The sequence below is a fragment of the Panthera leo genome, chromosome C1, assembly GCF_018350215.1.
Source record: "Panthera leo isolate Ple1 chromosome C1, P.leo_Ple1_pat1.1, whole genome shotgun sequence".
Lineage (NCBI taxonomy): Eukaryota > Metazoa > Chordata > Mammalia > Carnivora > Felidae > Panthera > Panthera leo.
The window spans coordinates 42,469,796-42,482,872 of record NC_056686.1 but is presented as its reverse complement, the minus strand read 5'-3'; the positions used below and the strand labels follow the sequence as shown (position 1 = coordinate 42,482,872).

Sequence of the window (13,077 nt, the reverse complement as noted above, 5' to 3'; positions counted from 1 at the left end):
ATGCCCGGGTGGCTCAGCCGGTTAAGTGTCTGACTTTGGCTCAGGTCATGATCTTGCAGTTTGTGAGTTCAAGCCCTGCATCCGTGCTGACAGCTCAGAGCCTGGAGCCTACTTTGGATTCTGTAGCTCCCTCTCTCTTTGCCCCTCCCCTGCTTGTGCTCTGTCTCTCTCTCTCTCTCTCAAAAATAAACATTAAAAAGGGGCGCCTGGGTGGCTCAATCAGTTGAGCGTCTGACTTCGGCTCAGATCATGATCTCATGGCTTGCAGGTTCAAGCCCCATGTCAGGCTCTGTGCTGACAGCTCAAAGCCTGGAGCCTGCTTCAGATTCTGTCTCTCTCTCTCTCTCTGCCCCTCCCCTGCTCACGCACTATCTCTCTCTCTCAAATATAAATAAACATTAAAAAATTTTTTTAAATATATAAATAAAAATTTTAAAAAAATAAACATTAAAAAAAAGAAAGAAAGATGGGGCACCTAGGTGGCTCAGTCAGTTAAGTGTCCCAACTTCAGCTCAGGTCATGATCTCATGGCTCATGAGTTTGAGCCCCATGTCGGGCTCTGTGCTGACAGCTCAGAGCCCGGAGCCTGCTTGGGATCCTGTGTCTCCCTCTCTCTTTGCTCCTCCCCTGCTCACACTCTGGCTCTTTCTCCAAAATAAATAAACATTAAAAAAAATTAGGGGTGCCTGGGTGGCTCAATTGGTTAAGCATCTGACCTCGGCTCAGGTCATGATGTCACAGTTCATGGGTCTGAGCCCAGCATCAGGCTTTGTGCTGACAGCTCAGAGCCTGGAGCCTGTTCCAGATTCTGAGTCTCCGTCTCTCTCTGCCCCCCGCCCCCTCCCCTGTTCGTGCTCTGTCTCTCTCTCTCTCAAAAACAAATAGACATTAAAAAAAATTTTTTTAATTAAAAAAAGAAAGAAAAAATAAATAATTTCAGGAGAAAAATGGGAGCCAATTAGTGTTGACAGCTACATCAGGGTTAAAGAGAATAAGAACAAAATAAAAACAATATTTCATAATCAGATTGCTCTTGGCTTTACCTGACCTCAGGGGTGAAGTCAAAAACCAAGACAAATATTTCAGCATAGATAAACAAAAGTGTCTCATTATGAAAGAAAATAAGGCAATAAGAAAAATAAATTGTTTATCATCTGTCAGAGCTGAACATGTTTGCTAACAGACAGGAGTCAATAGAAAGGCAAAGATGAAAAGACTCTAAAGGGAGAAGGTATACTTAATATTAGAACAAAGTTACAGAAAGTGGTTGGTAACAAAAGCATTCAAAGAGGAGAGCCTGGCCTTGGAAAGGAAGAGGGCCTTTTTGCCTATGGGAAGAAGAATGAACACTTCTCTGAGACAAGAGCAAGGAAGTTGAGGGATCCTGAAAGGCTTGGAACAGAAAGCACTTGGAGATTTGAGGAGCAGAGGAATTTGATAAGGACAGGAAGAAAATCAGCAAGAGACAAATAAAAGGAATTCTAGCAGCAGTGAGGGCTTGGCTGGATTCTGAAACATACATGTGCAGAGATCCAATCAGCGTATTTGATAACTTTCTCCAAACAACCTCAGAAGCCTGGGAGGCTATGTACAGACAGAGAAAGCAAACTCTGAAAAAGGAGACGAAAAAAGTGACTTGCCTAAATTAAAATCACTCAGGTTAGCCGGGCTAAGACAAGTATTTTTAGTTCAGCACTCTCTTTTGACTATGCTGCCCCCTCTTTTGAACAAAATTTTTTAACAAAATTTTCCTAAGGCTGTTTAAGTTTAAAAGCTAATTGCCAGTTTTAAGGTTTTAAAGCCAAGCTATCAAAGCAATGTTATGATATACTTATTGAGTACTAAAGCAATAAAATTTGGACTTTTTACATATACAACGTCATCAGCTATGAAAAATCAGGATTCATTAACAGGCAAAACCCAGAATGCCACCTACCTGGCAGCTTCAGGAAAACCCATCTTGTACAGCGTGACAACCACAGCTCCTCCAATGCCTAAATTATGCTGCAGAGCAACCTTTGCACCAGGAACTTGCCTTTTTCCGGCTTCCCCTCTCAGCTGCCAGCAGAGTTCAGCGCACTGAGCCAGACCTAACAAATCGAACACAGAGCAATCAGATTCCATTGCGTTAGAAAGCTGCCCCAACCAGCTTTCTCAAGCCCACTTTTAAAGTCAAGAAAATGCATGCATAAATAACTTCTCTTAAAGGGCAAGAGGGTTTCTGCAGCTAGTTTTCCCCCTTCCTAAGTAATCTCCTTACTTACTTATTTTTACTTTATATAATTTATTTATTTTTTATAATTTACATCCACATTAGTTAGCACATGGTGCAACAATGATTTCAGGAGTAGATTCCTTAATCTCCTTTTCCATTTAGCCCATTCCCCCTCCCACAACCCCACTAATCTCTGTATTTAGACAATACCCAGGCTTAAGAAATTCCATGAACTCTAACCTCTCATTTTTTGGCAATGTTGGAAAAGAAAACACTGAATATACAGTTCTCTAAGCCAGGTAAAATGGCATAAAAATAATTTAATTTTACCATTTTTAATGTATCAAAAGAAAAAAAAAATCTAAATTTGGGAGTTCACTTTCCCTAAAAAATTTAGCTAGTATGGGGAATTTTCCTATGATTTCCCCCAAACAGTTCTCAACAAGAATAGATTTTCATAAGAATAGCATTTTGTCCCCTGTATAATAAAATCAAAGGTTTTTAGAACTGGAAGGAATTTAATGATGTCAGACTGAGGAACTGTAAGATTAAATAATTTGTGAATGGTCACAAAGCAGGCTAATTCCAGAGTCAACTTTAGAATCCCTGTCTCCTGATTTATATTTGTTTGTCTTTCTAACAACCAGCAATTCAAGGATCCCTGAGTTAAGAAATGTTCTCACAGGATAGACTGGCTTCACCATCCCAGAGGCAGAGTTATATAGGTCCAACTATAACGTCTGTTCATCCACCTACATCACCAATCACAACTACTGATTCCTCAGTACCTGTGACAATTTCCTACATAAAGCGGTTAAAAAAGAAAACCACAGGGGCATCTGGGTGGCTCAGTCAGTTGAGTGTCCAACTTCGGCTCAGGTCATCATCTCAGAGTTTTGTGAGTTTGGGCCTCACACTGGGCTCACTGCAGACAGTGCGGAGCCCACTTAGGATCCTCTGGCTCCCTCTCTCTCAAAAATAAATAAGCATGGAAGGAAGGAAGGAAGGAAGGAAGGAAGGAAGGAAGGGAGGGAGGGAGGGAGGGAGGGAGGGGGGAGGGAGGGAGGGAGGAAGGAAGGAAGGAGGGAAAGGAGGGAGGAAGGGAGGAATGGAGGAGGGGAGGAAGGGAGGGAAGGAAGGAAGGAAGGAAGGAGGGAAGGGAGGGAGGAAGGAAGGAAGGAAGCAAGGAAGGAAGGAAGGAAGGGAGGGAGGAAGGGAGGAAGGGAGGAAGGGAGGAAGGGAGGAGGGGAGGGAGGGAGGTAGGAAGGAAGGAAGGAGGGAAAGGAGGGAGGAAGGGAGGAATGGAGGAGGGGAGGAAGGGAGGGAGGAAGGAAGGAAGGAGGGAAAGGAGGGAGGAAGGGAGGAATGGAGGAGGGGAGGAGGGGAGGAGGGGAGGAAGGGAGGGAGGAAGGAAGGAAGGAAGGAAGGAAGGAAGGAAGGAAGGAAGGAAGGAAATTTAAAAAATAAATTAAAAAAGAAAAAAAAACCATAAGCCCCAAACAGTGTCATTTAGACTGAGTTCCCAAACCCTGCTTAAGTCCTAATCTAACTGTAGTTTCGACCTCCCCCAGAAATGCAGCCTTAACCAGTCAGGAATTTTTTGATCAGTGCCACCGAGTCTGCCACCTGGGCCCTCCGCACCCCCCCAAAGATGAGGTAAAGCTGCATGATAAGACCCTTCGCTTTTCTTCTTAAGGGAAAGCAGTCTTGCCTGGAACAATCCTTTTCTTTTGCTAATAACTTTTTTGCTCCAGTCTCCTATAAAAACCTTCCATTTTGTACAACTCTTCAGAGCAACCCTCTACTTGCTAGATGGGATGCTGCCCAATTCATGAATCATTTAATAAAGCCTATCAGGTCTTTAAAATTTACTCAGTTGAATTTTTGTTATTTAACAAACCCTAAGTAGGAGAAATATAACTCCTACTTCTTATATCCAAGCAGTGTGTATATATTTACAGAATATCTATCTTAAGCACTGTTTTAAAATAGGTAACTCCACAACCTATTAATGACTTTTTGAACTACGAACATTCTGAATATTAATGAAGAAGATCAAAGTGAAACTTTGGGGCACTTAATTTTACTAGAAATCTGCCATATAGAAAGCTCAACCATTTAATGAATATGAAAAAGGCAAAAAATATTCACACTAGTCTTATATACACATGGGCAGGAAAATACAGCTAGTCTTCTTCACAAAATAATAAATATACATAGTTCACAATATTAGAGAAAATACTCAACCTCACCTGATTAAATAGAAAAATGCCATTTTTAACGAAATTGGTAAGGATGTTTTTTTGTTTGTTTTGTTTTGTTTTTGGTAAGGATGTTTAAAGCATAATCCATATGCTGGGGAGACTAGCAAGACAGCCACCTCCATACAGTACTGGTGAAAGTTCAAATCAGTACAACCTTTTTGGAAAGTAATATACAAAATTAAGAGCCTTGAAAATGCCTTGAAAACCGTTCTATGGAAATAAGCACAGGTAAAGTTTTACACACAAAGCAATCTCTATCACACTGTAACAGTGAAAAACTAAATAATCTAGAAGTGAAAGAACTGAGGAATAGTTATATAAATTATGAAGTATCTATATGATAAAGCACTATGTTTCTATTTTAACTGTTTAATGAAATGTCTAACAATTCAGGAAAATTACTATTATGATAGGTAATATTCATAAAAAATGCAAGGAACCAATATTTGATGGGGTTTTGGAGTGATGGTGGGGTTTGGAGCCGATGGCCAAAAAAGAATTCTTGAAGACGTCTTTGGTGCAAAAAGGTGATTTTATCAAAGCATGGGGACAGGACCCGTGGGCAGAAAAAAGCTGCACTGGAGTTGTGAAGAGTGACGATTATATACTTTCAGGTTGGGCAGGTCAGGGACAGCGTACGTCTCCAAGGAATTTTGGAAGCAAGGTTTCCAGGACCTTGAGGGGCTAGCTGGTGTTAGGAAAACCATTTGTTACTGTTTAGTAAAACCTCAGTCCTGAGACCCTTCAGATGTGTACCAGAGGCCATATGCTTGGAGTATAATTGCCAGCATATCCTTGGGGGTTAAAGATAAAAGAGGTTTGCAAAGGAATTTTTATGTGTTTAAGGAGATTCACAGGATTCTGGGGGGTCAGGATAATGTTAAGCCAAGATTCCCTTTTGCTCCTAGCAAAGTGTCATCACCGAGGCAGCTGAGCTCCTAGAGAAAGGTCACTCTGCTTGTTTCAAGGACTTGTCAGTGGGCTGACAGTCAGTGTCAGTAAGGGAATTTAATTTTTCATTTGCCTTTGCTTCCAACATCACCATGGCAAGAACTTAAACCCCCACATCTTGATGAGGGCAATATTAGGGCTCCAGGAAACAGAGTCTAAAGTTTCTGGAGATTAGGCTATAAATAAATTTGCCTTTTTCTTATAGTTTAATAAGTTATCGTAAACTCAAGGAGACTCCTATCCTTCATGACTGTGATCTCTATCAGTCAACCATTTGCTTTCTTTCCTTTCCCCCGTTCTTGGGCAGCCAGCAGTGCATGAAGAATATCACACATATCCCACCTGGGGCAGGAGGTGCTATTAGCCTGTGGTGTGCCCTCAGCTTGCCCCATGCTCCTTCATCATTACTGATCTACCCATTCATCCAACAAATACTTTATGGCCCATTATGTGCCAGACACTGCTTAAGGCTCAGAAGACCCAGCAAAAACAAGATAGGCACAGTCTTTTCCCTCAGGAAGCAGATATTCTTGAGATATAAAGATGCAGGCATTTACAATACAGTCTACACTGGGAGTAGCATTACATTAATGCTACCGTGGGGGTGGGGACTAAGGAGGTAGGCAAAAAGAGGGAGAGAGCTGGAGAAAGAGAAAAAGGTCTTGCCATTTAATTGCTTTCAATAAAAGACGAGTGTTAGTAAGAGAGCATACTGATTATTTGAGCTTTCCATGTCTACTTTCAGAACAAACTGGCGTTTCTTACATTTCTAGAATCTGGATCTATAAAGGGTAGAAGTCAAAAGTTGGCCTCAGAGGGGCACCTGGGTGGCTCAGTCAATTAAGCATCTGACTTTGGCTCAGGTCATGATCTTATGGTTGGTGAGTTCAAGCCCTGCGTCGGACTCTGTGCTCACAGCTTGGAGTCTGGGGCCTGCTTTGGATTCTGTGTGTGTGTCTCTCACTCTACCCCTCCCCGGCTTGCGCGCTCTCTCGCTCTCTCTCTCTCTCTCTCTCTCTCTCTCAAAAATAAACAGACATTTAAAAAAAAAAGACTAAAAACAAAAAATGTTGGTCTCAGAAATCCATTTGCCAAGAAGGCACAGCAGTTACAAAAGCATTAGCCTAGGACTCTACTACCTATAGTCTGGTTGCTACTGAAAATAAACCATTCAAACATGTACCAATCACTCCAATAAACAGCTAATAAAGATAAGTACTAAGTGCAATGGAAAACCTCAGAGTGGAAAAACTACAGGGAAAAACATCTTGAGATACTACCCAAGTTCTTTTCTTTCTCCTGCTTCCTTGAACCCATCATTATTCCTTATACCATTAAGACAGTCAAGTACAAAGAAGTCATAATTCAGCTTCAGTTCACATTAGACATCTAAAGGCCTTAGCATAAACAACATGAAAAAGCATGGTTTTCTATTATTGGAGCCTGGCTGAGAAAGAAAAGTTTTGCTGAGCTTCAAAGAGCAAAAAGCTTTAATGGACTCAGCATGCACTGAAAAATGTGTATTTATGTAAGAGCAGTTTTTCCCTTTAAAAGTAATCAATCTAGAATATAATATAAAATATAGTTCAAAAAAAGTAATATAAAGAAATTTTTAGACACACAAAGCTGAAATATTTCATTACCATACTCAACACTGATGCTGTATAAATGTTAAAGTCCTTTAGCAGAAGGAAAATGGTAGCAGATAGAAAAAAAGGATCTACGTGAGGGAATGAAGAATACTCGAAGTGGTAACTACATGAGTAAATGGATAAGGTTTTCTTTTTAATTGTTTAAATCTCCTTATTTATTTATTTTTAATTTACATCCTGTTTAAATCTCTTTAAAAGATAATTGATTGTTTAAACAAAAATAATTTCCTATGGGGTTTATAATATATGTAAAAAATTTCACAACAGTATTATATGCCCTGAACAGGAGAAATGAAAATATACTATTGTAAGGTTTTTGTTTTTGTTTTTTTTACTATATGTTAAGTAGTATAATAGACTATGATAAGATAAAAATGAAATAGAGTCATAAAAAGTAATCCAAAAGAAGGCTGGAAAAAAAGGTAAGAGAAAATAAAGATTAGCAGGGACAAAGAGAACACAAATAACAAGACAGACTCAAACCTAACCATATTAATAATCACATAAAACATAAATAGTCGAAACACCCCAATTAAAGGCAGAGATTGTCAGAAGAAAAAAAGCAAGACTCAACTAAATCAGGCTAATGCACTTTAAATATAAAGTCACTAAAGAAGGTATACAAATGGCAAATAAGCACTTTAAAAATGCTCAACATCATGAGCCATCAGGAAAATGTAAATTAAAACCACAAGGAGATGCCACTACACATTGGTTAGAATGACTAAATGTAAAGATTGACCATACAAAGTGCTGATGAACATGTGGAAGAACTAGAACTCTCCTACACTGCTATGGGAATATAAAATGGTATGACCACTTTGGAAGTCAGTTTGACCATTTCCTAAATGCCAAATTATGGAAAGAGCCCAAATGTCCATCCAATGATGAATGGATAAAGAAGATGTGGTATATATACAATGCAATATTATTCAGCCATAAAAAAAGAATGAAAGCTTGCCATTTGTAACAACATGGATGGAACTAGAGAGTATAATGCTTAAGTGAAATAAGTCAGTCAGAGAAAGACAAATACCATAAGATTTCACTCATGTAGAACTTAAGAAACAAAACAATTGCTCATAGGGGAAAAAAAGAGAGAGGCAAACCAAGACACAGATTCTTAACTATAGAGAAAAAACTGATGGTTACCAGAGGGGAGGGGGGTAGAGGGATGGTTTAATTAGGTGATGGGGATTAAGGAGGGCACTTGTTGTGATGAGCACCCGGCGTTATACTGAAGTGTTGAGTCACTAAATACACCCGAAACTAATATTACATGTATGGCAACTAACTGGAATTTAAATAAAAACTTTTACAAAAAAGTTAAACACGCACCTAGTATATGATCTAGTCATTCCATTCCTAGGTATTTACTCAAGAGAAACCAAATGTTCATAGAAAGATTTATACATGAATGTTCACAGTTCACAGCAGCTTTATTTGTAGTAGCCAAAAACTATAAACAACCCAAATACCCATCAACAATAAATTGTGATATATCCATACAATGAAATACTACTCAGCAATAAAATGGAATGAACTACTGATACATGCAAAAATATGGATACATCTCAGACAAAAAGAGAGTGCATACTATAGGGTTCCATTATATAAAACTACAGAAAATGCAAATTAATCTACAGTGACAGAAAGCAGATCAATGGCTGCTTTGGGATGAGGGGTGAGGAGTAATGAGAAGGAGGGATTACACACACGTATATATGAAGAAACTTTTGGTTGATGGATATATTCACTATCTTGACTGTGGTAATGGTTTCACAGAACTTATTAAATTACACATTTTAATATGTTCAGTTGATTATATGTTGATTTTACCTCAATAAAGCTGTCAAAATAATAAAATAAAATATAAGATATGTAGGCCTGATCTTCCTTCTCTCTTCTTTTTACTTAGCAAGAACAATAAAAGCCAGGGCCTGCTCCTCCTACCTATCTCTACCTGCCAATAGGTATCAAGAGAAAATGCTCTCACTTGGGTTCCATTTCTCCTGGCACTGGAGAGTATTCATTATAGTCCAACAACTAAACTTACCTCTCCTCACACCTCAGTGGCAAAAGTCAAAATTCTAGGCAATGGGAATGAGGACAGGTGGCCTATAGGATATGAAGAGAGGTAAAATAGATGCTCTGGTGAAAAGCTATTTAGGCTTTATTGACTTACTGACTTTTTAGAGTATTAGATTTAGCTCTTGCCAGTCAATGTCCTAGGATGTATTTCTTTTATTGACCTCTTACAGAGTAAAAGAGGCAAGCCATAGTTTGAGTATGCTAGGTCCCCTGGCTCAAATTCCATTTACTTTCATTTCATTTTCACCTAAATCTTTAGAGCCTATGTTTATAATACCTATAAAGGTATTAAAACATGTAAAGAAAAATCACATGATAGAATAGTATGTGTACCATTAAAAACATCCAGAACAACGCAAATTCAGGAGGAGAAATAACTATATTACATTTGGGGATCCGAGCATCTTAGGATTAGAAAGGATCTAAGAGGGGTGGCTCAGTCGGTTAAGCATTCGACTTCGACTCAGGTCATGATCTCACAGTTTGTGGATTCGAGCCCTGCATCAGGCTCTGTGCTAACAGCTCAGAGCTTTAGATCCTGTCTCTCTCTCTCTCTCTCTCTCTCTCTCTCTCTCTCTCTCTGCAACCCCCCTCCCCCCGCCTGCACTCTGTCTCTCAAAAGTGAATAAATGTTAAAAAAAAAAAAAAAAGAAAAAAGAAAGAAAGGCTCTAAGAGCTCATCACATCTAAGGCCCTAACAAATGAGCAATCCCCCCATGACATTCCCATCACGTTGGTAACTTGTATTTTTTGTACATAGCCTAGACTGTAATTTCCTATATCAGCCCAAAGTCAAGCTTCCCATGAATTCTTCCTATTTGTTCCCAAAGGAGACAAGTTTATCCCTTCTGCCCCATATCACCTTTCAGATATTAAAAGAACAATTAATTCAACCATCCCCTTTACATGTGCAAACTCTTGTACTGAGCACTGTTTGGGGTACAGAGACAAATGAAATATGGATTCTGCCTTTATAGGCTCTTAGTCAAAGGGAGAGATTTTTCTTTAAAAGCCATAAATAATTACCATATTATTATATAAGTATAAATGTCAAAAAAGAAGCACTGAGAGAGTGTCATGAGTTCAGAAAAGGGAAAGATTAATCCAATCTATGGAAAGGATGAAGAAATTAGGGAAAGTTTCATAAGGTAGCTAACACTTGAAATGGAACTTGAAGATGGGCATTTCTCCTGAGGAAAAAGCATTGTAGTGAAGGTAATGGTTAAGAGCTTAGACTCTAGAAATACATTGCCTGAGTTTGAATCCTAGCTTTACCACTAGTTTAGTGACTTTGGGCAAGTTACTCTGTGCTGTTATTTTCCACTTTGATAAAATATAAAACGGACATGAGAATTAAATGAGGAATACTTAGAACAGTGCCCAGCACTTAGCGCTGCGTAAATGTTTGCTGCTGTTGTTATTCAGAAAACATCAAAGACAGAGCTTGCACAGGTGAGAAGGAATTAAAGACGTCTTGGAAAAGCAAACAGTTCAGGCTAATTTAGACATTTCTTCCCATTTCTGCATCTCCACATCCAAAACCCAGCTAGATATAAATGCTAGCACAGACCCTCGCCTGTGGTAGGGAAGTAATAAATCTTCACCTTGCCATTTCTCTTTCCCTTTTTCTTCTCATAGTTCTGGTTTATTCTTTGCCTGAGTTTCTGTAGCAGGTGAATATTTACATTTCAATAATTCATCATCCCTATTCAGGCTTCCAATCAAGTCATCAACATCTGTAAGATCTATAAGTTTGCATAGTAACTATTTGCATTATCACATTATCTGCCACTTGTATACTTCAGGAGGGCAATATTTTCTTGTATATCCTAGCCCTAGATCCCAAACCCAGCTGTGCAGGAGAAGCTCTTAGCAGATCTTAAAAATATGTAAGTTGTTGGGCTCAACTAGACCTAGGAGAGAGAATTTCCAAGGGAAGGCAAGAGTATATACATTTTTAAAAGCTATAGGAGATTTTATATCAGTACCTCACATAGACACGATGTTTGAGAGTCAATTAATTACAGCACCTAATGATAAAGTCGGCACACAATAAGCATTTGTTGAACTTTCATGGACTGAAGATCAGGACCTAAAACCAGGTTGAAGCCACAATGGAAAGGCACTAAATGCTAGGCTTAATTTAGTTTGGCACAAAAGGCCAAACTAAATAACCAACCTCCAGCTTCAAAACAACAATCCCTTGTAAGGAACTCTATCTCAAATCACTTTCATGCTCTTTCAGGAGATCACAGACATTAATATGCATGTTCAAAAATTGGAAATAGCTAATAAGCTAAAATGAAATTTTACTTATTCATTTTATCTATTTTTAAAGTTTATTTATTTTGAGAAAAAGAGAGAGAGAGAGAGAAAGTGGGGGAGGGACAGAGAGAAAGGTAAAGAGAGAATCCCAAGTAGGCTTTGTGCTGATAGCCAACACGGGGCTCGAACTCACAAACCATGAGATCATGACCTGAGCTGAAATCAAGAGTCAAATGCTTAACCAACTGAGCCACCCAGGCACCCCACTTATTAATTTTAAATAGCGTTCAGTAAGGGTTAATGCAATATATGTGAAAGCACATTAAAAACTAAAATAAAATATGAGGGGCGCCTGGGTGGCTCAGTTGGTTAAGCGGCTGACTTCTGTTCAGGTCATGAACTCATGGCTTGTGGATTCAAACCCCACATCGGGTTCTGTGCTGACAGAGCCTGGACCCTGCTTCAGATTCTGTGTCTCCCTCTCTCTCTGCCCCTCTCCCGCTTGTGCTTTGTCTTTCTCTGTCTCTCAAAAATAAATAAAAATGTAAAAATGTAAAAATAAATAAATAAATAAATGAAATATGATACTATTATTTAGACACTAATAATTTAAAAATCTAAGTTTTAATGTGATTTTTCTAATTGAAAATTCTGAAAGGAATTCATGATTTTAAACTGACAGTAAATAAAATACTCACTTCAAATGCTTAAATCTTTTTTTTTTTTTCTATTACAGGTCCTGTTATGGCAACTAGAGTTTTTTTTTTTATGCAGATCTGGACAAGTTAAAATTGGAAACTATATTATGAAGCTTTAATTTTAAAACTAATTCTCCAATACTGAGTTTCCACCAAAGTAACAATATCTTACAACTAAACTAATACTATTTGTAGAAGAGAACCTTCCATCTTCCCCACTCCATCATAAGTCAGTATGTTTTGGAAGCACTTGACGATTTTCTGATTCACTTAGAATCCTATTGCAATTTGTTATCCAAGTAACCAGGGCAAAAATATTTAAACTGCTCAGGGGCGCCTGGGTGGCTCAGTTGGTTAAGCGGCCGACTTCGGCTCAGGTCATGATCTCGCGGTCTGTGAGTTCGAGCCCCACGTCGGGCTCTGTGCTGACAGCTCAGAGCCTGGAGCCTGTTTCAATTCTGTGTCTCCCTCTCTCTGACCCTCCCCGGTTCATGCTCTGTCTCTCTCTGTGTCAAAAATAAATAAACGTTAAACTGCTCAGAGCTATCATCCTGATATATTTTCCAGGAGTCTGAATTCTTTCTTGGGCTACAGCTAATAGCTCTGTATTTACTTAAGTATATCCAAATTCTCAATATGTAGCAGGTGAACATTTACACTTCAATAATTACTCATCCCTATTCAGGCTACCAATCAAGTTATCAAGATCTGTAAGTTTTTCCCCAAAAATGCTACCCCACCACTAACATTATTCCTAATGACTGATGATAACAGGAAAATTTTACCAACAGTGTAGACTAAAATATTGGAGAGGGTTTTCAAAGGATATTGTAGAAGGTATAACACTCTTTGATGTATTTAAAAATTGAGTAAATTCTATCTTCCTGAGGTATTTTAGGTTAGCTTTTTAGTGCTAGGGGAAAGAAGTAGATGACCTGTCA

At 38.8% G+C, this 13,077-nt stretch overlaps 1 protein-coding gene across 5 annotated transcripts in view; it reads right to left on the bottom strand.

Annotated features, from left to right (window-relative positions):
• Positions 1-13,077, bottom strand: part of SCP2 (sterol carrier protein 2) — a 124,336-nt gene that overhangs the window by 35,427 nt on the left and 75,832 nt on the right. For all 5 annotated transcript variants that reach the window (XM_042951343.1, XM_042951346.1, XM_042951344.1 and 2 more), the window contains one exon: positions 1,937-2,090. In XM_042951343.1, coding sequence (XP_042807277.1) covers positions 1,937-2,090 — 154 coding nt within the window. The remainder of the gene's footprint in view (positions 1-1,936; positions 2,091-13,077) is intronic.